Genomic DNA, 25828 nt, shown 5'->3' on the forward strand with positions numbered 1-25828 from the left:
TTCCAGCGTCTTCTTTGCCCAGTGCTCAGTTGTGCCCCAAGACTGTCCCTTGTGGCTGTGTGACCTGTTTTTGGCATCCTCCTTAGGTTCAGCTCTGTTCAGCTGCTTGGGGATCTCCTGTTCCACATCTCTGGGGTCACCGGGAAGATGACCACAGAAACTGCCTCTGAAGATGATAACTTCGGAACTGCCCAATCCAACAAGGTGCACACCTTGAGTTGGCTTTCCGCCCTTGGTGATGGTAGGGATGTGCTCCAGCACTTGTGCTGTGGAGGCTTCACCACCCCGTGTTCTCCCTCCTTTCTCGCTGCTGCAGGCTATCATTACTGCCCTGGGCGTAGATCGGCGGAACCGGGTGTTGGCGGGGCTGTACATGGGCCGATCAGACACCCAGCTGGTTGTGCGACAGGCATCTTTGCATGTCTGGAAGATTGTGGTCTCTAATACCCCCCGCACCTTGCGTGAGATCCTGCCCACTCTCTTTGGGCTGCTGTTGGGTTTCTTGGCCAGCACGTGTGCAGATAAGAGAACCGTAAGTTTCTGGACCTTGCTTCTGACCCAGCATCAGAGGCTAGGGTGCCTAGGGCCCCCTGTCTAAGAGGAGAACATTTACTTATTTACGTAGTCATTCAGCAGTTACCCTTAGAAAGAAAACAGCCAGATATTTTGCCTGCAAGATGGATTTATTCAGGAATAGCAGAGAATTGCAGTCTGGGATATGTAAGCCATGACAAAACTATAGGCAACTGTGGGGAACAAAGGAGTGGAATATTCTTTTACAGAGGGAAGGGGGTCTTCAGGAGGGCTGTTGGAAACAAAAAGTCTATTGGAGGAACCAGGAGTTTGAAGTATAGTGACTGTTCATTGGCTGGGCTGTTCCCGGGGCAGGAGAAAAATCTCCCTTCATCCTCCTGGGCCAGTAAAGTGTTTCTTCCTGTTCAGTCTGCAAGGTTCATCTTTTCCTGTGGGGTCTGCAGTTGATGAAGAGTCGTAGGGTATGGGAGTGCCCTGTTTTGGCCTCCTAACTCCTCCCCCACTTTTTTTAAAAAAAATTTATTTGCAAGCACACGTACAAGCACGTGGGGGGAGGGGCAGAGGGAGAGGGAGAGAGAAACTTCAGCAGACTTTGCGCTCAGTGCGGAGCCAACTCGGGGCTCCGTCTCATGACCCTGAGATCAGCACCTGAGCCAAAACCAAGAGTCAGACACCTAACAGACTGCGCCATCCAGGCACCCCTCCTGACTCCGTTCTAAAGGAGGTTTTCTTTTGTTAATTTTCCCGCAACATGGGCGCCTGGGTGGCTCGGTTGTTAAGCATCTGCCTTTGGCTCGGGTCATGATCCCAGGGTCTGGGGGTTGAGCCCCACATCGGGCTCTCTGCTCGGCGGGAAGCCTGCCTCTCTCTCTCCCCCTGCTTGTGTTCCTGCTCTCATTATCTCTCTCTCTGTCAAATAAATAAAATCTTAAAAATAAATAAATAAAATCTTTAAAAAAAATTTTTTCCTGCAACAAATATTTATTAAGCATCTACTGTGTGCTAAGCAGGGTCTAAAACCTGGGGATATAATGGGGAAGAAAGGCAGCCTTATCCTCATCCTTGTGAGCTACACTCTGGTAGGGGAGATGGATGTTTATCAGATCATCACACAAGCAGATGTAAATGCAGTTATATAGTAAATGCTGCATGAGCACCACAGATGCGGTAACAGGGTTTTGACCAGCTGGGACGGGCAGGGGAAGCTGCTCAGGGGAAATGATGCTTGAGGTTAGAAGATGGTTAAGTACTAACCGGGTGAGGTAGTGAGGAAAGCCTGTTCCACACTGGGGGAAGAGGGCTTTAGATGCAAGGGCAGGATGTGCAGAAGCCAACAGTAGAGGCTGGGCGGGAGCTGCTGGGTCTGGAATGAGAAACGGGGGTGAGGGTGTGAGCTGAGGCTGACCTGGGCGGGAGCGGAGCCGGGCCAGGTGGTTCTGTGGTTGGGAGGATGGGCCCAGCCTGGGCTCATGATTGCTTCTGCCAGTCTCCTTTGGCCCACTCCCAGCCCCCATCCCTGGCAAGCAAACTACATATTTGGCCTAAAGAAGGGTTTGCATGAGGCCTCAGGGAAGATGGGGTTTTTTCCTTAAAAGCATTTGTGCCCATTTCAGCTCCCCTTGGGCAACAGTGCAGGGTTAAGTGACTTCTAGGCTCTGGTTATCAATTTAGGGAAACTGGCTCTTGACCAGGCATCATATGATGAGTTTCCTGTTCATATATAAGGTGGTAGTTCTTGCTTTAGGTTGTGTAGGTGTGTGTGACACAAAGAGATAATTGTGTTTTTTAGTGTTCTGCAAGCACCCTGGTGGCTCTTCAGGGCTAAGAGCATTTGGGGAAGTTAAGTCAGTGACTCACTAAAGTGTAGGAGGTTCCAGGGCCCTCACTCTGGAGTTGCCTTCTGGGGACCCTGGGGTTTGCAGGGCATTGATGCTCTGGCTTGATCTCTGCTGACAGATTGCAGCAAGGACATTGGGCGATCTCGTCCGGAAGTTAGGGGAGAAAATCCTGCCCGAGATCATCCCCATCCTCGAGGAAGGCCTGAGGTCTCAGAAGAGCGATGAGAGGCAGGGCGTGTGCATTGGGCTGAGCGAGATCATGAAGTCCACCAGCCGGGACGCCGTGAGTGTCTTCCAAGGGCCCCAGAGGTGACCGGACGTGCAGGGCTGGCGGCAGGTTAGGGGAGAAGCTAGGGACGCTTCATCCTCAGGTACATGTTGCTGGCAGTGGGGTTGGACTGGAGTTTCCTTGTTCGTTTCCCAGGCTAAGAATGAAGCAGTGTAGAGTCCTTGAGTGGCCCGAGGAAATTGGAGATGATCTTTTTCTCACCGATACTGAAGCTGCTTCAGATTAATCCCTTTTGTGTCACTACTGCAGTTCAGTTAAAATGTGTGGTGTCCTTGGCGGGGAAGGGAGAGCGTGCTGCACGCATGCATGTGCTGGGGCTGCAGGAGCGGGAGGGCTGCACGCACTTTTACAAGGAGTGGAGCAGATGAGTGTAAGTACCTGGTGGGTGGAAACATGTCATTTCCGGCGTGATACTCTCCCATAGCAGCCACATTTAGGGGGCTGGTGATCCTTGCCCTGAGCTTACTTTCTGAGGGTGATCCTCGGAACACTCCTGGGAAATGATTGAGCAGGCGTAGGACTCTCAGTTGGCATAAAAGCTGGGAAGTGGCCGGCCGGTCAGAAATGTAAGCACGTGGCCATTTGCTTAGCCTGAGCGAGCATCCTCCTCTGAGCTACTGACCCCTTCTCCTGTGTGTATCAGTGTAAGTATTACATTTGGGGGTTTACATTTGCATTTGGCAAAAAATACAAATTGTCACCAACTAGAGTTGTGATTCACTGAGTAGTTACTGAGTCCCCTCAAAGGCTGAGACCTTGCTGCTGGTGAGGCCGATACATAATCAGTCCTCTAATTTGTAGTGGGCTTTGGTTCGGGGGGGACTGGTTCTAAAGGGAGCAGAGCTATCTTCAGCCTCATGGTAGCTCCAAAGGTGTCACTGAGGAACAAGTGTTTGAGTTGAGTCTTGAAGGACTTGGAGTTTTCCAAGAGGACGAGCAAAGGAGAGAATCTTGGGGAGCGGGGTCACGCCATGCAGGGCCTTGCCGTAGGAAGGAGCTCTTGTGGGAGATGGAGAGTATCTGGAGAGCTCACCTAAAAAATCAGGCTTCTCAGTTTTAGGCTGCATATCCTCTCTGCTTTTTTATACTTGCTCATTTTCACAGACTAGCTAAGTTAAAAGTCAAGCCAAGGGGATCGGTGGTGGCCTGGCTGGGCCGGAGCTCCGGTCCTCGTCGGCCCCCCCTTCACAGGCTTCCGCCCCTTGGCTGCCTCTGCAAGGTACAGCGCACGGGTGCTGTTGCAGGTGCTGTACTTCTCGGAGTCCCTCGTACCCACAGCGAGGAAGGCTCTGTGTGACCCGCTGGAGGAGGTCAGAGAGGCCGCGGCCAAGACCTTCGAGCAGCTGCACTCCACCATCGGCCACCAGGCTCTGGAGGACATTCTCCCATTTTTACTGAAGCAGCTGGTGAGTGGCTCTTCCACACACCTACCAGCTTGGCTTTCCTGTCTTTGTAGAAGCACAACGCAGGGGGCTTATTCTGCCAAAGCAGCCGCAGTGTGGGCCCCCGAGGGAGTGGGTGCAGCAGGCTCAGATTCGGCTCTGTGCTTCTCCTTCGACAGTAAGCAAATGTGGGTGCAGTGGGAAGGGAGGGAGGAAAGTGGTGAAGGAAGTTGGCAGTGGCTGGTCTAGACGGCCAGGGTGGGGACGGGAGCCAGCTCCTCAGTTTTGCCTCTGATGTCCTTCTGCAGGATGATGAGGAAGTGTCAGAATTTGCCTTGGATGGCCTGAAGCAGGTTATGGCCATCAAGAGTCGTGTGGTGCTCCCCTACCTCGTGCCCAAGGTAAATCCCACCCCGCAGCAAGCCCCCTCTGGCCCAGAAACCACAGCCACGTGGTCATTCCTCAGCCTGCTGTGGAGACCTTTTCTGAGCTGAGATGCGGGGGGAGCCCGGAGGTGGGTGCTGGGGGCCCCGGAGCAGACACGGTGCCCAAGTAGCAGCGATGGGACCTCCCAGAGCTAGCGCGGCTCCCAGCATGGGCCAGCGGTCACTGAACTGACCTTCGTCGTGCTGCAGCTGACCACTCCACCTGTCAACACCCGGGTGCTGGCTTTCCTTTCGTCTGTGGCCGGCGATGCCTTGACCCGTCACCTTGGAGTGATCCTCCCGGCCGTCATGTTGGCCCTGAAGGAGAAGCTCGGGACTCCGGACGAGCAGCTGGTGAGCGTCATGATTACCCCTGGCAGCTTCCGAACAGCCGTCCTGGCCTGCCCCGGAGGAGCTGTGCTCAGCCCGGGCGTCCTCTGTGGTTTCAGGAGATGGCCAACTGTCAGGCTGTGATCCTCTCAGTAGAGGATGACACTGGGCACCGGATCATCATTGAGGATCTGCTGGAGGCCACCCGCAGCCCCGAGGTGGGCATGAGACAGGCTGCTGCCATCATCCTCAACATTTACTGTTCGCGCTCAAAGGCTGACTACACGAGCCACCTGCGGAGCCTGGTCTCCGGCCTGATCCGCCTCTTCAACGACTGCAGCCCGGTGGTTCTGGAGGAGAGCTGGGATGCCCTGAATGCCATCACCAAGGTGAGGGGGCTGCTGACCGCAGAGCCAGCTTTTGCTTATACACCAGTCCAGATGCTTGGAAGATTAGACTCTTAAAACAGCCCACGACGTACCTATCAGGCAGCTGCAGCATTTACCGATGCATGGCCAGTCTTTCTTACGCTCCCACCCACACCCTTCCCCCTGCTGTATCATTTTGAAGCAGTCTTGGGAGGGCTGTACTTAGAACCCTGACATCCTCTCTGCTTTTTCATGCCTTCCCACAGAAGCTCGATGCTGGCAACCAACTGGCACTAATTGAAGAACTGCACAAAGAAATCCGGCTCATAGGGAACGAGAGCAAAGGCGAGCATGTGCCAGGGTTCTGCCTCCCGAAGAAGGTGAGTCAGGGCCCCATGCGGGGTGCTACAGGCATGTGGCCTTCCTCTGCCTCCACCCTCGATCCCAGGTCTGTGGCAGGGTAGATGACTTAGTGTTCTAGGTGCTGTTCGACACCTGCACAGAAGCGGGTTTCTTCCCCATGGTGGCCATATGAGGACAGGGTCCATGCCGCCTTCAGTTTAAACTGTGGAGGCCACCTCAACCAGAGCAAGTGAGTCACAGAGGTGGCAGCATGTGAACCTATGTGTGATGGGCCTGCCAGAGCTCCTCTCATCATTGCCCAGTCAGGACCGTCCCCCAGCCAGCACCCTCTCAGGCTGGGACCTCGACACCTGAATCAGTCTCTCTCATGGAGTCCCAGAGAGGGTGGCGGACAGGAGGGCCGTGCTTTGCGCAGGAGACCCCTGAGCCCAGGGCCTTTGAGATTGGACTCTCACTCGCGGTTCTCTTGTCAGGGAGTGACCTCCATCCTTCCAGTGTTGCGGGAGGGCGTCCTGACCGGCAGCCCAGAACAGAAAGAGGAAGCGGCTAAAGCTTTAGGTTTGGTGATCCGCCTGACCTCAGCTGACGCCCTGAGGCCCTCTGTGGTCAGCATCACTGGGCCTCTGATCCGCATCCTGGGGGACCGCTTCAGCTGGAACGTGAAGGCAGCCCTGCTCGAGACACTCAGCCTCTTGCTGGCCAAGGTGAGCCACTGAGGCGTGCATCTCTCGGGTCTTAGAGGACAGATCTGCCTGCCAGTCGGTGTCACGTGGCGGCGAGGTGATGGCTCGTGATGGAGAAACAGCATGGCCGAGGGAGTTGAGACGCCGGGCGCTAGACTCACACTACATAGTGGTCAATTTCAGGTCCACCACTTAGAAGTTATGTGGCTGGGATGCCTTTGGGAGAGTCCAGTAACCTCCTCACCTGTGATTCGGGAGGGCCGCCACTGCGTGCTGCGTGAAGAGCCGCGCAGCCCGGGGCTTAGAGGATGGACCCTTGGGCCTGCCGCCTGACACATCCTCAGCACTGCACACTAATGCTGGTTGCTGTTTTTTGAAGGACTGTTGGTTCAAAGCAAAAACCCAGGGCCACAGAAATACGATTATGCTTTTGTTCTTTTTTGCTGTCTCATAAAGAGGGATGCAGAGGGGCTGACGAGGAAGGAAAAGGAAGTCTGAGAGCATCTGGAATAACTTCAGTCTTGCCAAAAGTGTGAGGAGCAAAGAGCCAGCATATTAACTGTTTCTGATATTTCATAGGGCAATTATTCAGCCCTTTAGATGTAAAAAAATTATAAACAGGGCCAAGATTTGTTGTTATAAAAAGTTTTTTTTTTTGAATTCTTACTTGAGTTTTGGAAACAAAAGCAAGCTTAAAATTTGTGACTTTTTTTTCCCCCCTGTTGAGGAAAAGGTATGGGGAGCAACTTCCCAGATAAAACATGGCATTGTGAGCATCAGCCTTACTCTAGAGAAGATGCTTTTTTTTTTAATTATCATTTTCACCTGTGTTCTATGCTATTCTTTTAAGATTTTCTTTATTTATTTGAAAGCGCTCGCGTGCACATGGGAGAGCGAGTGCGCATGTAAGGAGGGGGAGGGGCAGAGGGAATCTCAAGCAGACTCTGTGCTCAGCACGGAGCCTTGATGCAGGGCTTGATGCCATGACTCCGAGATCATGACCTGAGCCGAAATCATGAGTAGGACACTTAACTGACTGAGCCACCCAGGCGCCCCTGTGCTGTTCTTTTCTGTGTGTGTGTGTGTTTTTTTTTTAAGATTTTATTTATTTGACAGCAAGAGAGCACAAGCAGGGGGAGCAGTAGAAGGAGAGGGAGAAGGAGGCTCCCCGCCAAGCAGGGAGCCCGTTGCTGGGCTCGATCCCAGGACCCTGGGATCATGACCCAAGCTGAAGGCAGATGCGCAACCATCTGAGCCACCCAGGCACCCCTTCTGTGGTGTTTTATAACTGTACAAATGGAGCCCTTCCCTCACAGACTTTGTCCCTTAGGCCGTGAGTCGATGTCGCCCATGGCCAGATGGTTCCTACCTCTGATTTACTGGCTTCACTTTATAGTGTGCCTCCCAGCAGCCTGCAACCCCCCGACCCCAGTATTTCCATACCTCCAAACAGCTACTTTGATTTTCCCATTTAGCAATAAATGAATTTTCAGTCTTGGGAGGGGTGACTTTCTGAGATCATTTGTTTCATAGGATTGTTCTGAGGGCTCTATGTCAGTGTTCAGCCCATATATCGACTGCTCAGAAGATGGCACCTGCCCTTATGTACCTAGTCCATTGCCCTGTCTTGGCCCTGGAATAGGTCTTCGGTGGGCTGACAGCTGTCATCCTGTCCTGCTCTTTTTTTGTTTGTTTGTTTTTTTTAAGATTATTTATTTGAGAGAGAGTGAGTGAGAGAAAGAAAGCATGAGCAGGGAGGAGGGGCAGAAGGAGAGGGACAGCAGACTTCTCACTGAGCCGGGAGCCTGATGCAGGGCTCAATCCCAGGACTCCAGGATCATGACCTGAGCTGAAGGCAGAGGCTTAATTGACTGAAGCACTCAGACTCCCTTCTTTTTTTTTTTTTAAGATTTATTTATTTTAGAGAGAGAGCGCTAGGGGGAGGGGCAGAGAGAGAGGGAGAGAGTCCCGAGCAGACTCTGAGCTAAGTGCGGAGCCCAGTTCAGGGCTCTGTCTCGTGACCCATGAGATCACGACCTGAGCCGAAACCAAGAGTCAGTCACTTAACCAACTGAGCCACCCAGGTGCCCCCCTGTATTCGGAGATGGAGGTTTCAAGTCACTTGTCCATGTGGACTGGTCTCCACTTAAGCTAACCGATGGCTTCCTTGGAGGAGGTGGTGGTGGTGACTGGTGGTCCTCTCCTGCTCCTCCCAGTTCAGTGAAGGGTGCTGAAAATGGGACTGAGCAGAACCTGTCTGTGCCAGCGGTCCTCTCTTATGGAACATCTATTCCTAGGCTGCGTGCGGGAGCTCGTTCCATCCATGGTGGTTTATGATTCCTGCCTGTAGCACGCGGTGGCCTTGGGCTCCACCACAGCTGTGCTTTCTTGTGTGGGTCTCTCAAACAGGTTGGGATTGCCCTGAAGCCCTTCCTGCCCCAGCTGCAGACCACTTTTACCAAAGCCCTGCAGGACTCCAACCGGGGGGTGCGCCTGAAGGCTGCTGATGCGCTGGGGAAGCTCATCTCCATCCATATCAAGGTGGACCCCCTCTTCACCGAGCTGCTGAATGGAATCCGTGTCATGGAAGACCCGGGTGTCAGGTGAGGGGCCGCTGGGGCAGTGCTTGGCCCTGAGGAGGCCAGGCAGCTGCTGAAGCCTCCCGGGGGTGGGCTGGGCCTGTGTGGGTGGGAGCAGTGGTAAAGGAGAGCCAGGGTTTAAGTTGGGTGCGTTGGTTCTGTAGGGACACCATGCTGCAGGCCCTGAGGTTTGTGATTCAGGGAGCAGGGGCCAAAGTGGACGTGGCCATTCGGAAGAACATTGTCTCACTCCTGCTGAGCATGCTGGGACACGACGAGGTACTGCTGCAGGTGGACGGCAGGGCTGGTGGGCTCAACTGGTTCCCCTTCTTTTTGCTTTGGTTGACGTCTCTGGTTTGTGTTAGAAGAACTAAGTACCGCTGCCACCCACTCAGTGGTAATGATCATTCCCGACGTTCCTGTCACCCTTTACATTTTACCAAACATTCGGTTGTGAGGGAGCCAGGGCGGGTAGTGTTGGTGGTGGTTCTGCTTCACAGATAAGGAAGGCAAGGTTTTCATGGTAAGGAAAATAAGGACCTCTCCTTAATTTGCTGTCTAATTTTAAACAAGCTACTTTCCTTCTTTGCCCCTCATTTCCCCATGTGTCAAATGAAGAGGTTCATTTATTGGTTCAGGAAACATTTGCTGAGACAAAGGGTCTAGCACAGAGGTGAAGCAGGTATGGTCATGACCCTTAAGAAATTTGGCCTTTGGTGTCTGGGACCAGCTGGGAGGTCTTAGCCCTGTTGGAGAGGACGAGGCCGACCTGGGGCCGCACCCTAGCGAGCGGTGGGGCCAAAGCCAGAATCCAAGCCCTGTGACTCCTTGTGCTGTCTCGGTTCCATCCGCACAGCCCTTCCTTCCCCAGCCTGGAAGTGTATGTTAAGTACTCATTGGCTGCCCAGTGCTGTGGCAGGTCCAGTAGCAGGTTGGGTCTATGGGTAAGAATTTTCTTTCTCCTTTGACAGACAGCTCGCTGTTGTGCGGCCTAATTTACATTTGTGAGGCCAATCCCTGGAGTGAGCCTCTGGGTTCACGTGGTTTGCGCTTCGTTGAGCGCCCACGTGGGGCCGGCCCTTGTTGCCGCTGGGCTTACCACTGCTCGGGAAGTCTGGCCCAATCCCCAGCTGCTGCTCTCTGACTAGAGCCTCCGCCTTCTCTCCGGGTGCAGATGGGAGACTCTGCCTTCCTTTGGTCACAGTCTGTCAGGATTTTTACAGGGCCATGCCCAGTGTAAGCAAAAGTTAGTATTTAGGCCAATTTGCATTTCACCACAGTGGAGCTTAAAATAGATCCCATTGGAGAGAGTGGGTGTCGGAGAGAGCCAGCTTTAGTCTTGCTGGGCACCTGGGCTTCTGCTTAGAGCTCAGAGGCCCAGACTGTGGTCAGACTGTTCTCCCCCTGCTCAGAGCTTCTCCTGGATCAACGGTGGCCACCCAGGGTGCCAATCTGGCATTAACCTCTCAGCAGGTTATTAGCCCTGGTTGGTTGGTTGGTTGGTTGGTTGGTTGGTTGGTTGGTTTTGAGGGAGGCACATCGGGTTCGTGCTTATTGATAACATAGCACGTAACTTAAAATCCGCTCGCTCTCCCGTAGTTAGCTGGCTAGGGAGGAGCAGCAAGGAGCAGGTTGCATCTGGCTCTGATGTTGACAGAAAATGCTCAGCTTTCACTTGCCTTCCTTGGGTTGATTAGTGGCTTCGTAGGATAAACCCGAATAATGGAGGTGGTGCTAGGGAACCGATACAGTAGAGAGATAGCAGGGCGTCGCTCTGGACACAAGATGACACACAAGGTTGGCGGGGGCAGGAGGCTCAGGGGGAAAGGCGCTCTGAGCCATTCTCTAGCTGACGTCCAGTGACATGGGCCGGGGCCGCCCCTCTCTGTGCTCCTCCCTGCCTCCCAGGGCTGTTGAGAGTAATTGAGAGAACACACTGAAAACATTCCGACTTTCTAAGAAGAAAGGTGCTCCGTAAATATGGTTATTGTTGCTATTACGGTGATGATTACCATATGCACACACACACACTGTCGTTTTCTGTAATTGAGCGGAGTGCTGGGCATGTGGGGGTTCACTCCACACCCAGGGGCAGTTGCGGGAATGGCAGTCCCGCTCTGGCAGCAGGAGCCCGAGTGCCTGGAGCGAGGACAGGATTTAGCGCTCCCGAGTTGCCTTGTTCTGCCGCCTCCCCTGCCCTCCATCCTGGGCAGAGGGGCTGGCCCCCCTGACCTTGGAGCTGGTGGTTCGGCTCCCGCCGCCTTTCACTCCCTTCTGTGCCCTGTCAGGACAATACCCGTGTCTCCTCGGCCGGCTGCCTGGGGGAGCTGTGTGCCTTCCTGACTGAAGAGGAGCTCGGCGCTGTTCTTCAGCAGTGCTTGCTGGGTAGGTCTCCTCTGCACTGGCAAGCCCCTGCAGGGCCTGTCTCCCCTTCGCCTCGGGAGGGTCTTCTGGCAGCTAGCCTCTCCTGGGGAATTGAGCTCTTGAAACAAAATGGAGTTTCCAGTGGTCCTGTAGCCCCTTGCATCTCTGCTTAGAGAACACAGCTGCGAGTCTGAAGCAGCTTGAGAAAGACCTCTCCTTAACTTGCCACATTGGACAGGGAGGTCCGGGTGCAGTGTGGACTGGGATTACCGCCGGGCTCAGGTGGGCTAGGCCTGGGGGCTTCACGGGTGGTAGGGGCATACTGTAAAGTGCAGGTTGATCCAATTGTGTCCTTCCACTCAGCGGACGTGTCTGGCATTGACTGGATGGTTCGGCATGGGCGGAGCCTGGCACTGTCCGTGGCTGTGAACGTGGCTCCCAGCAGACTCTGTGCGGGCAGGTATAGCAGTGAAGTTCAGGACATGATCCTCAGCAATGCCATGGCAGACAGGGTAAGGCTTAGGGGCAACCAGACCCGTCCTCCCCCTCCTCTAGCCCAAATTCCACCACTATAGCCTTGTTGACGTAGCAGTGTGGGGGGGGTTTGGGTGGGGGCTGGACCGCAGACTGGGCGGTGAGAGGCCTGGGTTCGAGTTTTGCTTTTGCCAATAATTTTCTGTGCCCTTGGGCCACCACTTGATCTCCTTGGGCCTCAGTTCCGTCATCTGTAAACAATGAGGAGTTTGGGTGGGAGCATCTAGAGGTCCCTTCGAGGTCAGAAGGTCTCTGAACTCCACTCCTGGAAGCCGTGACATAGGCTTTGTCTGCCTCTTAGCCAGAGCAGCCTGTCTGCAAGAGAGCTGTCAAGGAGTCTTGGATGTGAAGTTGTTTGGTGGGGGGAGGGTTGCTTGTGTGAGGGGCCAGCGTCCTGGAGATTACTGGGGACAGGACAGAGCCTGTCCCTGCTGCTCTGAGGAAGGGGCAGGGTGCCACCCCATCCAACTCTCTCCTCTCCCCACAGATCCCCATTGCGGTGAGTGGGATCCGGGGCATGGGCTTCCTGATGAAGCATCACATCGAGACAGGAGGAGGACAGTTGCCAGCCAAACTCTCCAGCCTATTCATTAAGGTGAGTAGGGGCAGCCTGGCCTGTGTGAAGCACCCATGACCAGAGAACACTGGAAGTGTGCTGTCAGACTGGCTATGTCAGGGAGATCTCCGAACTCTTGGGAATGGAACACAGAGTGGTTCTCTGTGCTTTTTTCTCTGGAAGAGTGCCTGATTTCCTGTCAGATTCTCAAGTAGACCTGCGACCACAAGTCAAGAACCACTATTTTAGGGATGCCTGGGTGGCTCAGTTGGTTAAGCGACTGCCTTCAGCTCAGGTCATGATCCCAGGGTCCTGGGATCGAGCCCCGCATTGAGCTCCCTGCTCTGTGGGAAGCCTGCTTCTCCCTCTCCCACTCCCCCTGCTTGTGTTCCCTCTCTCTCTGTCTCTCTCCCTCTGTCTCTGTCAAATAAATAAGTAAAATCTTTAAAAAAAACCACTGTTTTATATATTTTTTAAATTTTATGTATTTCTATATATTTTTTATATATTTATATATATTTTTTATATTTTTTATTTTATATATTTTTTATGTATTTTTAAAAATATTTCTTTGTTTTAATTTTATCCTTTCTCAAACATGTGCTGTGGTATCACATCATGGTTTAATTTGCATTTGTGGCTAATGATGTAGAACACATGTTTTTTCGAGATTTTATTTATTTTTAGAGCTTCGAGAGAGAGAGCACTCACACATGTGAGGGAGGGGAGGGGCAGAGGGGGAAGGAGAGGATCTCAAGCAGACTCCACATTGAGTGTAGAGCCTGATGTGAGGCTCGATCTCACGACCCTGAGATCACCACCTGAGCTGAAACCAAGAGCGGTGGGAGGGTTAACCCACTGCGCCAGCCAGGCACCCCTGTAGAACAATCTTTATATGCTTTTTAGCCAGCCCCACATGCACTTGGTGGAGTGTTTATTGACATCTTTTGCCATTCTTAAAATTGTATTCTTTTCTGATACTGAAGTGTTGAGAGCTATTCTGCACATAAGACCTTTAAGAACCACTCTCTTAGGCATTTTTTCTAGGCATCTGGATTTAGCAAACTTTGGGGCAGACCTGGGTTCAAATCTTAATAAATCTTTTCCTCCCCACCTCCTTTTCACTGGCATGGCACCTAGTATGGTTATTGCGGTGGCTGCAGGGCCCCAGTTAGGAGAGCCGGGGAGCCGGACAGCGCCCTGCCGCCCGTGTCGTAAAGTACGCTGCTCCAGCTTAGTGTGCTCACAGATCAGAACCAGCATCTGCTTTCTAAGAGGTGGGGCCAAGTGTGAGACTCTGCCTTTGTAACCAGCTCCCAGGTGATGTTGGTGCTGCTGGTGTGTGGCCCTTGATTGAGTGGTGAGGTTCCTGCAGACCCGGGAGCCCCGCTGAAAGTTCTCAGGGCCCCCATTAGATCGAGCTTGTGTGACGGCCTCACATTGCACGCGGCTCTTCATCAGTGTTTACGTAGGATCTTCTGTGCACCCAGCTGTGCTAGACCCTCCAGGCGTGGAGGTGCATGGGGCAGACAAGATCTGTGGAGTTGGAGATGCACAGAAAGCCTGCAGGGATGGGGGGGACCCTACTTTAGAGACGGTTGTCAGCAGAGATCTCTGAGGGCGGACATCTGAGCTGCGGCCTGAAGGAGGAGAGGAGCCAACCGTGCGAGGACCGGGGGCAGGCACGTCCCGGGCAGTGGGACCAGCCAATGCAGAGGCCTGAGGGTAGGAAGGAGCGGGTGTGTCTGAGGAAGTGAAAGCCCCGTGTGGGCCAGGAGTAGTGAGCAAAAGGGAGAGAGATGGGCCGAGTCACAGCTTGTCTATCACCCACCCACGAGGGGGAAGGCAGGCCTCGGAAGGGAGCAGTGGGGTCAGTTTCCAGATGAAGAGGGAGTGTCAGGGTGGAAATCTGGGCTTCCTTGACAAACAGACTGGCTGTGCCTGACGAAAAGCTTGTGGTCCTCTTCACAGTGTCTGCAGAACCCATCCAGTGACATCAGGCTCGTGGCAGAGAAGATGATCTGGTGGGCAAACAAGGACCCGCTGCCTCCCCTGGACCCTCAGGCCATCAAACCCATCCTGAAGGCTCTTCTGGACAACACCAAGGATAAAAACACTGTCGTGAGGGCCTACAGCGACCAGGCGATCGTCAACCTCCTCAAGATGCGGCTGGGCGAAGAGGTGTTCCAGGTAGGTGCTTGCCGCAGCTGCTCGGCTCAATGCTCTCCTCCTGTGTGGCGCCTTTAAGTATCAGGCTCCGCTCCGCCACCCCGTATGCTGAGTGTTGGGGGCAGATTGTGGTCAGGTGACTGGTCTAGTGCCTAAAACAGTCCTCTGTTCCTGTGGTGTTCAGGCTTCTTTTGGCAACAGAGCCCTTTCTCCAGATAGAGTGTCACATGGCACCCAAACCTATGAAACCAAGCCCAGGAGGGCCACCTGGTGAAGCCCAGAGCCTTGCTTACGCATTCCTCCACCCCCAGGCACTTTTTTTTTTAATTTTTAATTTTTTAAGTAATCTCTACACCCAACGTGGGGCTTGAACTCACACCCCAAGATCAAGAGTAGCATGCTCCACCCACCCAGCCAGCCAGGTCCCACCCCCCCTCCCCCAACCCCAGGTCCTTAAGAGCACCAAAACCCCTCCCTGCCCCCACCCCACCCCTTCCCAGCACATGAAAAGCATGAGGCATGGTTTTCTTGGCTTCCCGGACTCCTTTATTTTGTCAGATTCCACCACAGCGCTTCTAGTTCTGAGGTTAACACTCGTTTTTGCCTTGGCTTGAAGAAACCTGAAGTCAAGTTTTCTGACAATGTCTCCTCCTTTCCATCTTCCCTACAGGCCCTCTCCAAGATCCTGGATGTGGCCAGTTTGGAGGTGCTGAATGAGTGCACCCGCCGGTCCCTGAAGAAGCTGGCCAGCCAGGCTGACTCCACGGAGCCGGTGGATGACACCATCCTGACCTGATAGGCCCAGGCCCCACGCGCTGGGCTCCACCTCTTTGTTCAATGTTTTCATTTTTGAAAATACGTTTGTTCCGATGGGGAGCTTAGGAGGTGGTGTTCCCAGAAAGTATTTTAGTATTTCAACAGACCACAGCCAAAGCCTTAAACCCACACACAACTGAAAATTGCCTCCTCCATCTCTCACCTTTTTCTTTGGAGAAGAGACGAAAAAGCACATGGGTGAGCCTCACCAAATGGTAGCCAAGAGCTGATCATCCAGCTGAGCATGGCTAGGTCTGGAACAGGTGGGGTCAGACTTACGGTTCCTCTTCCCCTGCGCTTGAGCTCTGCTTCGGGAGCCAGTGCTACCAGCCCCTGCCTAGATCCTGAATTGGGGCCCCGACCCGTGGAGGTTGGCCCGGGGTTCTGTGTCTTGGCGTGGCTTTGCAGTGTTGTGCGGCCTGATTGGATCTGACCCCTGTCGGGTGAACGTGACATGCGCCCTCGCAGTTCACGAGTCGGGGAGGGGTACTGGTTCAAATGGGGGTTGTTTGAAGGAGGAATGTTTAATAAAGGCTTTGATTTATCTTGATATAAGCAGATTTTTTAAAATCTCTTAAGCAGCCATTAAACAGGAAGCTTCGTGCACCAGGAATAAGGCAAGGCTTGCAGCCGTTCTCGTGAGCATCGGCAGTGCTCTGGCTTCTAGGTGCCTCTCCTGCTCTGGCAGGTCTTGCAGAAATCTACACGCTTCTCTGTCCTGAGGTCGGGTGTTCGGGAGGTGTGCAGCCAGGCCCGTGATCTCACCAAGTATGGAAAATGCAGGGGTCGAATCTGCCACTTGTCTGTCCTGACTCAGAAAGGTTGGCAGCTTCTGGCAGTCAAGTTTAAAAGAGAAGTCCATCCCCTCTGTGGAGTAAGAACGAGCCACATTCCTGGAGTCAGAGGACTTGCTGGAGGAAAGCAAAGCTACAGCTCAGCATCTGCCTCCTTTATGAATGACTTCCTTCCTCCTCGTTCTTAGAAGGCTCGTGATCCACACGTCCTGTCTGATGGAGCACGCAAGTTTTTCTGGGCTGTTTCCCTCTGGGCCCAGTGACGCAAGTTTTTCTGGGCTGTTTCCCTGGTCACAATACGGAATGAATCTCTACCGAAATGACTGGCCAGAGCTGTAAAAGGAAGGAAAATTAAATGTGGTGGTAGCGAACTCATTTTGTAAAAGGTCTAAAATGTTGTACCAAAAAATCAAGGCGTGGCTTATTAATGCAGCAGAGGTAGAAAGTAGCCCCATGACTCAGCACTTCTGATGAGTAAGGCAAGGTGACCTCTGAGATACTTCTGATGAAATCCTTGCTTTCTATGCCCAAACCTTCTGTGTCACAGGACTTCCTATTTTCTTGCAGCAGGCATGGGCTCAGCTGGCTCAGGGTAACCGTAGACTGCCCCGGCTGCAGGGGAGCTGGAGAGGTCGGCTGAGTCAGTCCCCAGAGCCAGAGCAGCCAATGGGGGCAGCTTTTGGTAGCCATGGTAACTCTTCCCTGCTTCTGGGATTCAGATGGTCATCTGCATCCTCTCAGCTGCCTGGGGCTGATGTCCAGCAAGCTGTCTGCACATGTGGACAACTCTGCCAGTCAGCCATGGGGTGTCAGATGAAGTTTCTGTGTGAGGGGGCCTCCGGCTGGAAAAACTCTGTAAGCTCTGAGGTGTGGTCTTCAGTGTTTCCTCCAGGATCTTAGAACAGATGCTTTTGTCCATCTTTGGCGTTCAGCCCCCAGTGTGAAATTGGGAGGGAAACCTGATGTACTGAGAGGTAGAAGATACTCAGTAAGCAAGATCCGAAAGAAAAACACCAGGTTTTAGTTCCAGAAACTGGAGGAGGGTGAGATCTCTCTGTTCAGGATGGATGGATGGAGGTTGATTCACAGACAGAGATGACTCAGAGTCTCCCAGAGCATGTTGAATTGCTTTCCCTGAGTCTGCAGGGGGGCGTGGGCTCCCGGGAAGTGAGCCTCGAAGGGCTGTCACAGGCTTGACAGTGGAGCAGGCACAGAGGACCGTGTTGGCCCAGAGGGAGTCCTGGCACCCCCAGAAACAGCAGCCCTGTGTGAACACCCAGGAGGAAGTGGCGCTGAGCTGCAGAGAAGCAAAGCTGTTTCTCCTTGGGCAAGCCGTCCAACCTCTCTGGGCCAGTGTTCGCATCTGTAAAATGTGGGATTTGGGATGGAAGCTCTAAGAATCTCTTGTTCTCAAAGTTACAAAGTGTTTATAACTGATGACATTTGGCATTTTTTCATTTAATCCTCTCCGCCTATGAAATAGGTTCTCTGTGGTTACTGTTCTCCAGAGGAGAGGATTTGGGAGAGTGAACATTCACCTGGGGTCATATGGCTCATCAGTGGTAGTCTGTCCCCAGAGCACATATCCCTGGCTTTGCTCTTCTGTGCCGGCTAGTTAGGGCCTAGCGTTTTCCATTCTTTGTAGCGGTGCCTCCAGCCCTTTCACGTCCTTGTGCTGCACACGGAGTATGTGGCTGAGCGGCTCTGGGGGACTGGCCCAGGGCTCCCCCCAGATGCTGTGGCTGATCGATACCTCACCCCATTCATAGGACACTTGCTTTAGAAAAGGCAGCTATTCCCGAGGACTCGAAGTGATCCTTGAGGGAGGAGACCCCATCTTTCTCTTCATGCCTCCAAAAGGCAGTGACAAAATGACGTGCCCTTAGCTAACCCAGGGAGAACTAAACTGAGCCTCTCACCCCTTCACCTAACTCTGGGAGCCTCTGGAATTCTGGGCATCAAGATTATTTTAAAATGTGGGAGAGGGTGACAGGCTTCACATCCCTTCTAGGAACCAAACCTCCAGGGAAGTTCCCTTCGGCTCCTTGCTGTGATGCCCGCTTGGGAGAGGGGCAAGGGACCTGCAGGATTGATTCTTCCGTTTGCAGGGATTTGGAGGTAACATTTTACTGAGAGCAGATTCTGAAACAAGATCGGTTGTTAGGACTGTTTTTCTAAGTAGGAGGCTGTATGGACGTGTGGTAAATTGCTTCAAGCCTTTCTAAATTAGAACAATAGGGAGAAACAGGAAAAGCCTTATTGAAAGATCTAGGTCCTGAGAGGTTTTTAAGGAAACACAGACGGCGCTTTGGCGCTACGGTGTACTGCTGGGGAGCCGTGTGAACTTGAGGGCAGGTTGGAACCTTAACTTCACCGCTTGATGTTAAGCCAGGTGACCCAGAGTATGTTCCTCCACCTGAGCCCACATGTCCTCATCTGTGCGGTGACAGGACGGTCACAGGCTGGTCTGCAGTGAGGGAGATGACGCACTCCACGAGGCCGGCACATGGGAGGTGCTCGCTTGGTGGATGAGGAGCGTTAAAACAAGCCTGTCAACGGGAAGGGACTGAGCCACAGGCACCATTAGCATGACAGCTGTCACAAGTCCTGAGCTCTTGGTCAGGAGTTCCTGCTGGGCCCAGAACTTGCAGATACCTGGTTAACTTTTTGAGCCTGAAGTGTAAAAAGCTCCGAATTTTTTTTTTTTTTAAGATTTTATTTACTCATTTGAGACACAGAGATACAGAGAGCATGAGCAGGGGGAGAGGCAGAGGGAGAAGCAGACTCCCCGCTGAGCCAGGAGCCCAATGTGGGGCTCCATCCCAGGATTCTGGGATCATGACCTGAGCTGAAGGCTTTTGGGGTGCCACCCAGGCGCCCCAAAAGCTCTGAACTTAAAATCAGATTCTTTTTGAGAAGTGATGATTACCGTGTTTGGATCTGTGACACGACATGAGAAGTGCATAAGCACCGGGCTGGGTCTTCCCTGTGCCCGGGCAGGAAAGCCCTTTACCATCGTTGTTCGAGCGGTGCCTGGGAGGCCCGAAGGGTCTGGTCCTTGTTTTAGGAGGATGAAAGTTGAGATACAGATGGAAAGGAGCATCTCTAACGTCATGTAGCCAGTTGGCTTGCAGAACTGGGAAAAACCTTTATTTCTCGATCCTCTGGTCACCAGGCCCCAGGGCCGTTCCATAACAATAATTTGGGAAGGTGAATCCAACGAGAGAAACTAGCCCAGTTGTTGGCATGCAGTTCTGTGGAGTGACTGAATGGGTTTCACTTTTCCTAAGAGATGGAGCCCAGTCATTCCCCAGGGCTTTCTGTGCTGTCCCCCAGTTGTGTGCAGTTCCCTGCAGCCTGTCTGGCTAGAAAGATAGTGTTGATACTAACAAAGCTCAGGAAACTGGAAAAACTGGTCCAAGGATTATCCCATCAGTGGGGTTTGTGTGTGACACTCCTGAGTGTGCTCTGCATGGGATGCACTGTCACCTTCTCTGAGACCGATTTCTCTGGTCGAGGTGGCATCAGCTGGTCGGAAGCTACATTAGATCCTTCTCACCATTTGGACTCCCATACAAAAGGGAGGTGGGAAGCCGGGTGCAGCAGTAGCTAATCCAGCATTTCTCAAACATATTGGCTTCAGGACCCCTTTACACTTTGAAAAATTATTGAGGACCCCAAAGAACTCTTGCTTCTACGTCTCTTACTTATTGATACCACTATCGACATCAAAACTGGTCAACTTTTATAAGTTGTACTCTTTTAAAAATGATAAGCCTATTACATGTTACCATAAGTAACCATAACAGAACTCAGTTTTCCAGAACAAAAGCCATTTTAATGAGGAGAGTGGCATTGTTTTACATTTTTCACGTCTCTTTAATATCTGGATTTTCACGTCTGCTTCTGCATTCAATCTTGCAATATCACGTCACGTAGTCTCTCTGGAAACCTTACTATACGCTCTTAAGCAGGCGAGCGTGGAAAAAGCAAGTAACATCTGGGTATTATGTAACTGTTTTCACTTTGCAGATCCTTTGAAAGGGTCTTAGGGAGCCTTGAGCTCCCCAGGCCACACTTAGAAAACCAAAACTAATCTAAAAGAGGGGAGAGAAATCCTACTGAAGTGTTTGGCTGGGAGGGCAGTGGGGTGTTTGACCCCGTGTTCCAGTGACGCCCCAAACTTGGCCCACGCCCCACGGAACACAAACTTGAGAGAGTTCAACTGCATTATTTCTGATGTTCCTTCTAACTCACCAGTTCTCTGTGTGGCTTCATTTGAATGCAACAGAGACACCAGTGCCTGCCAAGTGCTGGGTCCCCGAGAGCGCCAGGATGGTCCCTGTAAGCAAGGAACTTAATGCTCACTCGACTGGGGGGGCTACCTGAGGGCAGGGCAAGGCCATTGCCAAGTCTCTCAGAATGGCAGCAGGCGTCACGGATGGGATCAAGGCCAATTTCCAGTTCCATCAAAATTCCCTTTATTCCCTCCCTCTTGGAGGGACACGACCAGTTTGCCCGAGGCATCCCATCTTGGCTCCTCATTTAAAGTCCCGGGTGTTCAGTTCCCCTTCCCGTTCTTAATTCTTATTTGCCACCTGCTTGTACCTACTTACAACCGCAGCATGTCTGCCTCTCCCACAACCTGTGTCAGCAGCTTGATTCCATTGCTCGCCAGTCTGAAGTCTGGATTTCATAGCTCCTTCCAGGCCTCTGTTGGACCAAACTTCATCTCTCCTACTGCTCCCCTGGAGGCGCCTCTGGCTGTCACAGGCCTCAGGCTTGAGGTCCCCTCTCCTTTTCTCTCCCAGCCCCCCACTGGTGATACCGCACTTCCTGACTCCGGACTCCTCAAGAGCCAGGTGAGCTCTTTAAAGAGCTCTTAGCTTGGGGCGCCTGGGTGGCTCAGTCAGTCAAACTTCCGCCTCTTGATTTCGGCTCAGGTCATGATCTTGGGGTGGTGGGTTTGAGTCCCGCGTTGGGCTCCTTGCTCAGCAGGGAGTCTGCTTGAGATTCTGTCTCCCTCTCCCTCTGCCCCTCACCCCTGTGCATGCTTTCTCTCTCCCTAAATAAATACATCTTTAAAAAATAAAGTGCCCTTAGCCCATGTTCAACCCTTACTACTTGACCCTCACTCCCCACCAGCTGCTCATCCTCTGCCTGTGTGATCCTGAAAAATACTTCACTTGGCCCCACTGTTCTCATCACCATCATTCCGTTTCACTTTTCATTCACTGCCCAACTTCTTGAACAAGGAACACACCCTCCTGCTCCATGGCGTCACTGTTCTGGTGAACCTCTGCATGCTGCTGTCCCCACTCTTCCTTTCTTTTCAGACACATTTTTTAAGTAGGATCCATGCCCAGTGTGGAGCCCAACTCGGGGCGTGAACTCACAACCCTGAGATTAAGACCTGAGCCAAGATCAAGAGTTGGATGCTTAACTGACTGAGCCACCCAGGCGCCCCAATATTCGTATTCTCTGCCAGAATGTCCGCTCTGTGAAAGCAGAGAGTTAAACATTTTATTTAGTGCTAATGCTTCCCCTAGGTCAGTGCCTGGTACACGGGAAGCCCTCAAATGTGAAGGAATGACTCGTTTTTCCCTATTGTACCGTCAGTTCCACGAGGTTGTGCCTTGTTTGGCTCACGTTAGGTCTTCAGTGCCTGGCACCTAGTAGGCATTCACGTATTTTTTGAATTAGCAAATGAATCCAGCTGCTAGGTAAGTTCTGTGATTGTTTTTTGCAATGCTGCTTTCTCTAGTTGATGTGGTTTGCATATTGTCCTTTGCATCTGTCCCTTCCTGCTGTTACCCTCACACCTGGGCTTCAGCAGTAACCTCCTTGAAAGCTCAGCAGCAGAAATCCACTCTGTATGCTTGCATCAGACTACTTTCTTAAAATAATATGTTGATATTGCTCCTCTGCTCAGAAACTTTCATCGCCTCCCCGTTATAGTTTCTACTGTGCAAACAGGTGGCACCGCAAAGTCTCCTCTGGAAACTGGCTGTTCAGAAGCGCGGGACCGAGTTTCCCATCGGTGGCGCATTCAGATGCCTACCTTAGGTCCCCGCACTTTATAATTTTGTACATTTATAGTTTCTCCCTCTCTCTTCCTTTCTCCCTACCTCTATCCAGCTACCTACCTTCCCACCTACCAGAACATAGCCCACCACTGAATTGTAGTTTAAATAAATGTAAAGCAATATTTCTAGGGGGCACCTGGGTGGCACAGTTAGTTTAGTGTCCGACTCTTGATTTCAGCTCAGGTTGTGACCTCAGGGGCGTGAGACGAAGTCCCATGCTGGGCTCCACGCAGGGCTGGAGCCTGCTTGAGATTCTCTCTCCTCCTACCCAACCCCCCAAAAAAATTAAAAAAAAAAAAAACAACCCACCAATGTTTCTAGAGAAAATATGCTCCATTTCATTTGGGGGACACCAGGCACATATCCTGGCCTATAGGGAATTTCCCCTCCAAACCAAAACTGATGATTCTCAGACTGTGATAGCAGCTGTCTAAATACACCTGTCATTCAAGGCTCTTAAGTTCCAATTCCATCATGAAATCTTTATGATGAAATCTTCCCCATCATTTGAGCTAAAAGTGATCGCTGTCTCCCTCTGAAGTCTAGACTGCTTATTTGACAGCTGCTTTATCTACTGCATGTCTTTTATTTTTAATTCCTTATGTCTTACCACTGAGAAGACTATCAGCTCCTGGAGGGAAAAGGCTCTAGTCTATAACCTGTGGCACATAATAAATGGTAAGCCCCCATTAGTTACTGAATAAATGATTAATTAATGCCTGTTGTTTTCCAGAAGACACGGGTAGGCGAGTCAGAAATCTGGTCTTCACAGTGGCCAATTCTGCTCTACTTTTTTGTTTTAAGATTTTTATTTATTTATTTGACAGAGACACAGCGACAGAGGGAACACAAGCAGGGGGAATGGGAGAGGGAGAAGCAGGCTTCCCACTGAGCAGGGAGCCCGATGTGGGGCTCCATCCCAGGACCCCGGGATCATGACCCAAGCCAAAGGCAGGCGCTTAACGACTCAGCCACCCAGGCACCCCTGTTTTTTTTTTTTTTTAAGATTCATTTATCTAGGGATGCCTGGGTGACTCAGTTGGTTAGGCGTCTGCCTTTGGCTCAGGTCATGACCCCAGGGTCCTGGGATCGAGTCCCGCACTGGGCTCCTTGCTCAGCGGGAGGCTGCTTCTCCCTCTGCTTGTCATTCCCCCCCTGCTTGTGCTCTCTCTCTGACAAATATTTTTCAAAAAATAAAGATTTATTTTAGGGAGAGCACGAGTGAGTGTGTGCGAGGCGAGGGAGGGGGAGAGGCAGAGGGAGAGAGAAACTTAAGCAGACTCTGAGCTGAGCAGAGTCCGATGCAGGGCTCCATCTCACGACCCTGAGATCATCCGGAGCCGAAAGCAGAGTCGGATGCTTAACCACAGTGCCACCCAGGCGCCCCTCTGCTCTACTTTTGAGTAAAAGTATCCTGCAGCCTGATATCAGGAGACTGCCTTGGAAATGTGTGCAACAGGTGTCTACAGTAGGAAACAGCTCAAAGAATGAATGGGTCAGTGCAAAATGATCGCGGCTAACAGCATGTTGCTGTTTATCTCGTGCCTGTATATGCCAGATAACCGCTCTCATCCTCACAACTATTCTGTGAGGAAATGGGCTCTGAGATGTGATATGACTTATCATAAATATCAAAACTTTTAAGGGATAGAGCCAGGATTTCAGAGCTAGCATTTGGGGTGCCTGGCTGGCTCAGTTGGTAGAGCATGTGACTCTTGATCTCAGGGTCATGAGTTCAAGTCCCATGTTGGGTGTGGCATTTGAACCAAAGTCTCTCTGACTCCAGAGCAGGTTGAGAAGATGAGCTGGAGTGGCCCTCCTGCCTCAGTGGCCGGTCAGTGTCAAGTGTGCGTACCTGGTGGCTACACAGACACTTTCTTCTTCCCTTCTATTTCCTAAAATGGCTGAATCAAAGGGGATCCCACTAACCTTTCCTAGATCAAGGACCACTTTTTTTTTTTTTAGAGAGCAAGAGAGGGAGGAGGGCAGGGGAGGGGCAGAGGGAAAGGAAGAGAATCTTAAGCAGACCACACCCAGCACAGAGCCTGACTCAGGGCTCCATCTCACATGGCTCCTGACCCAAGCCAAAATCGAGAGTCAGCCTCTTAATCAACTGAGCCACCCAGGTGCCCCAAGAAGGAACACTTTTAAATAGTCATATGAGGAGCGCCTGGGTGGCTCAGTCGGTTGAGCGGCCAACTCTTGATTTTGGCTCAGGTCATGATCTCGGGGTCCTGGGACTGAGCCAGGTGATGGGTTCCACACTCAGTATGGAGTCTGCCTGCGATCCTCTCTCTGTCTCCCTCTGCCCCTCCCCCTGCTTGTGTGCTCTAAATTAATCTTTTTTTTTTTTTTTTAAAAAAAAGGTCATATGAGCAGCTCCTCTCCCAGGCAGATTCCAAGCCCATGTTCTTTTGACATCACCACACCTGATTCTTAGCTCCTGGAAAAACAACTAAAAACTTGAGCTGGACACTCCATGAGCTGTTCAAGGATCTTCCCTGCGACCTTGTTTATAACAAATTATAAACAACATGAATGCCTATCAATAGCAGAGTGGTTAAATTACAGTATAACCCTAAGACAGCATACCATACCACGCAGCTGTTAAATGACAGAATGCCCAAGCATGTTGGTAAAGAGAAAAGGCAACATTCATACATGTATGTGTTTACATAGGCACAGAAATTCATTGAAGGGCATTGATTAATTCATTCAAGAAATATTTCTTAGGCATCTTAAGGTGTCCAAGGAACTTATTAACTTATTAACAAGGGTTACCTGGGAGGAGTGGGTCTTTTTTTTTCTTTAAAGATTTTATTTATTTGAGAGAATGAGATAGAGAGAGCATGAGAGGGGGGAGGGTCAGAGGGAGAAGCAGACTCCCTGCTGAGCAGGGAGGCCAATGCGGGACTCGATTCCGGGACTCCAGGATCATGACCTGAGCCGAAGGCAGTCGCTTAACCAACTGAGCCACCCAGGCGCCCAGGAGTAGTGGGTCTTAAGGAAAAAGTTTGTTTTTTAACCATGAGTATTACTTTTTTGTATTACTTAGTTTGACTTTTCAAACTAAAAATGGTAAAACGAGTAGAAATATTCAACAGGTACTTGACTGAAAAGGGGCAGGGCTATAAGGAACTTCGAATTCTCTGCAATTCTCAGAATGGCAGGAGGAGCATCTCACTTTTAGGGCAGGTGGGAACTTACTCTAAAACAGGGAAAAAACTGGAGCTGATGATAAACCCAATCCCGCTTAATTCCTGGCGGCCCAGGTCTTCCTAACCACACGCTTTTGAGATGTGACTGTGTAGGCGGTGTAAAATCGAAGCCGAGGGAGCTGCTGCTTCGGGCTCCGGGTGCCGCTCACACCGGCTCGGCGTCAAGGTGGACGGGACTCTGACTCTGGAACTGCCCTCCCCATTTTACCAAGGAGGCAACCCAGGCTCCAGAGGGTCACGGGGCTAGTGGTGATTCAAAGGCCACACTCCTCTCACGCTCCGCTCCGCAGGCAACTCGTGTCCCTCAAAACCGGGCAGCCAGCGACCGCCTGGGCGTCCAGTCCACAGGCCCGGGACCAGCATCCCGGAGGCGGCGTCCGTGCGGAAGGGGGCGGAGTGTCCGGGTCCCGGGTCTCGAGAAACCGGGAGCTCGGCGTAAGCCCCGCCTCCAAGGTCACTGCGTGCCGCTCTTTCCGTCTCCGCAGCGCCTGCGGCTCTCG

General features: G+C 52.0%; 1 protein-coding gene across 1 annotated transcript in view; it reads left to right on the forward strand.

Moving 5' to 3' along the window:
- Window positions 1–15785, forward strand: part of GCN1 (GCN1 activator of EIF2AK4) — a 35275-nt gene extending 19490 nt beyond the window's left edge. Inside the window, exons 26-41 of the mRNA XM_081802085.1 lie at window positions 87–204; window positions 317–532; window positions 2491–2655; window positions 3906–4067; window positions 4352–4444; window positions 4679–4822; window positions 4918–5187; window positions 5433–5546; window positions 6003–6233; window positions 8622–8815; window positions 8956–9070; window positions 11080–11176; window positions 11519–11667; window positions 12177–12284; window positions 14217–14435; window positions 15085–15785. Coding sequence (XP_081658211.1) covers window positions 87–204; window positions 317–532; window positions 2491–2655; window positions 3906–4067; window positions 4352–4444; window positions 4679–4822; window positions 4918–5187; window positions 5433–5546; window positions 6003–6233; window positions 8622–8815; window positions 8956–9070; window positions 11080–11176; window positions 11519–11667; window positions 12177–12284; window positions 14217–14435; window positions 15085–15210 — 2521 coding nt within the window. The 3' untranslated portion in view covers window positions 15211–15785. The remainder of the gene's footprint in view (window positions 1–86; window positions 205–316; window positions 533–2490; window positions 2656–3905; window positions 4068–4351; window positions 4445–4678; window positions 4823–4917; window positions 5188–5432; window positions 5547–6002; window positions 6234–8621; window positions 8816–8955; window positions 9071–11079; window positions 11177–11518; window positions 11668–12176; window positions 12285–14216; window positions 14436–15084) is intronic.
- The last annotated feature ends 10043 nt before the right edge of the window (window positions 15786–25828 follow it).

This window comes from Leptonychotes weddellii, chromosome 13, assembly GCF_054177405.1.
Source record: "Leptonychotes weddellii isolate Sample4059 chromosome 13, ASM5417740v2, whole genome shotgun sequence".
Taxonomy (NCBI): Eukaryota; Metazoa; Chordata; class Mammalia; order Carnivora; family Phocidae; genus Leptonychotes; species Leptonychotes weddellii.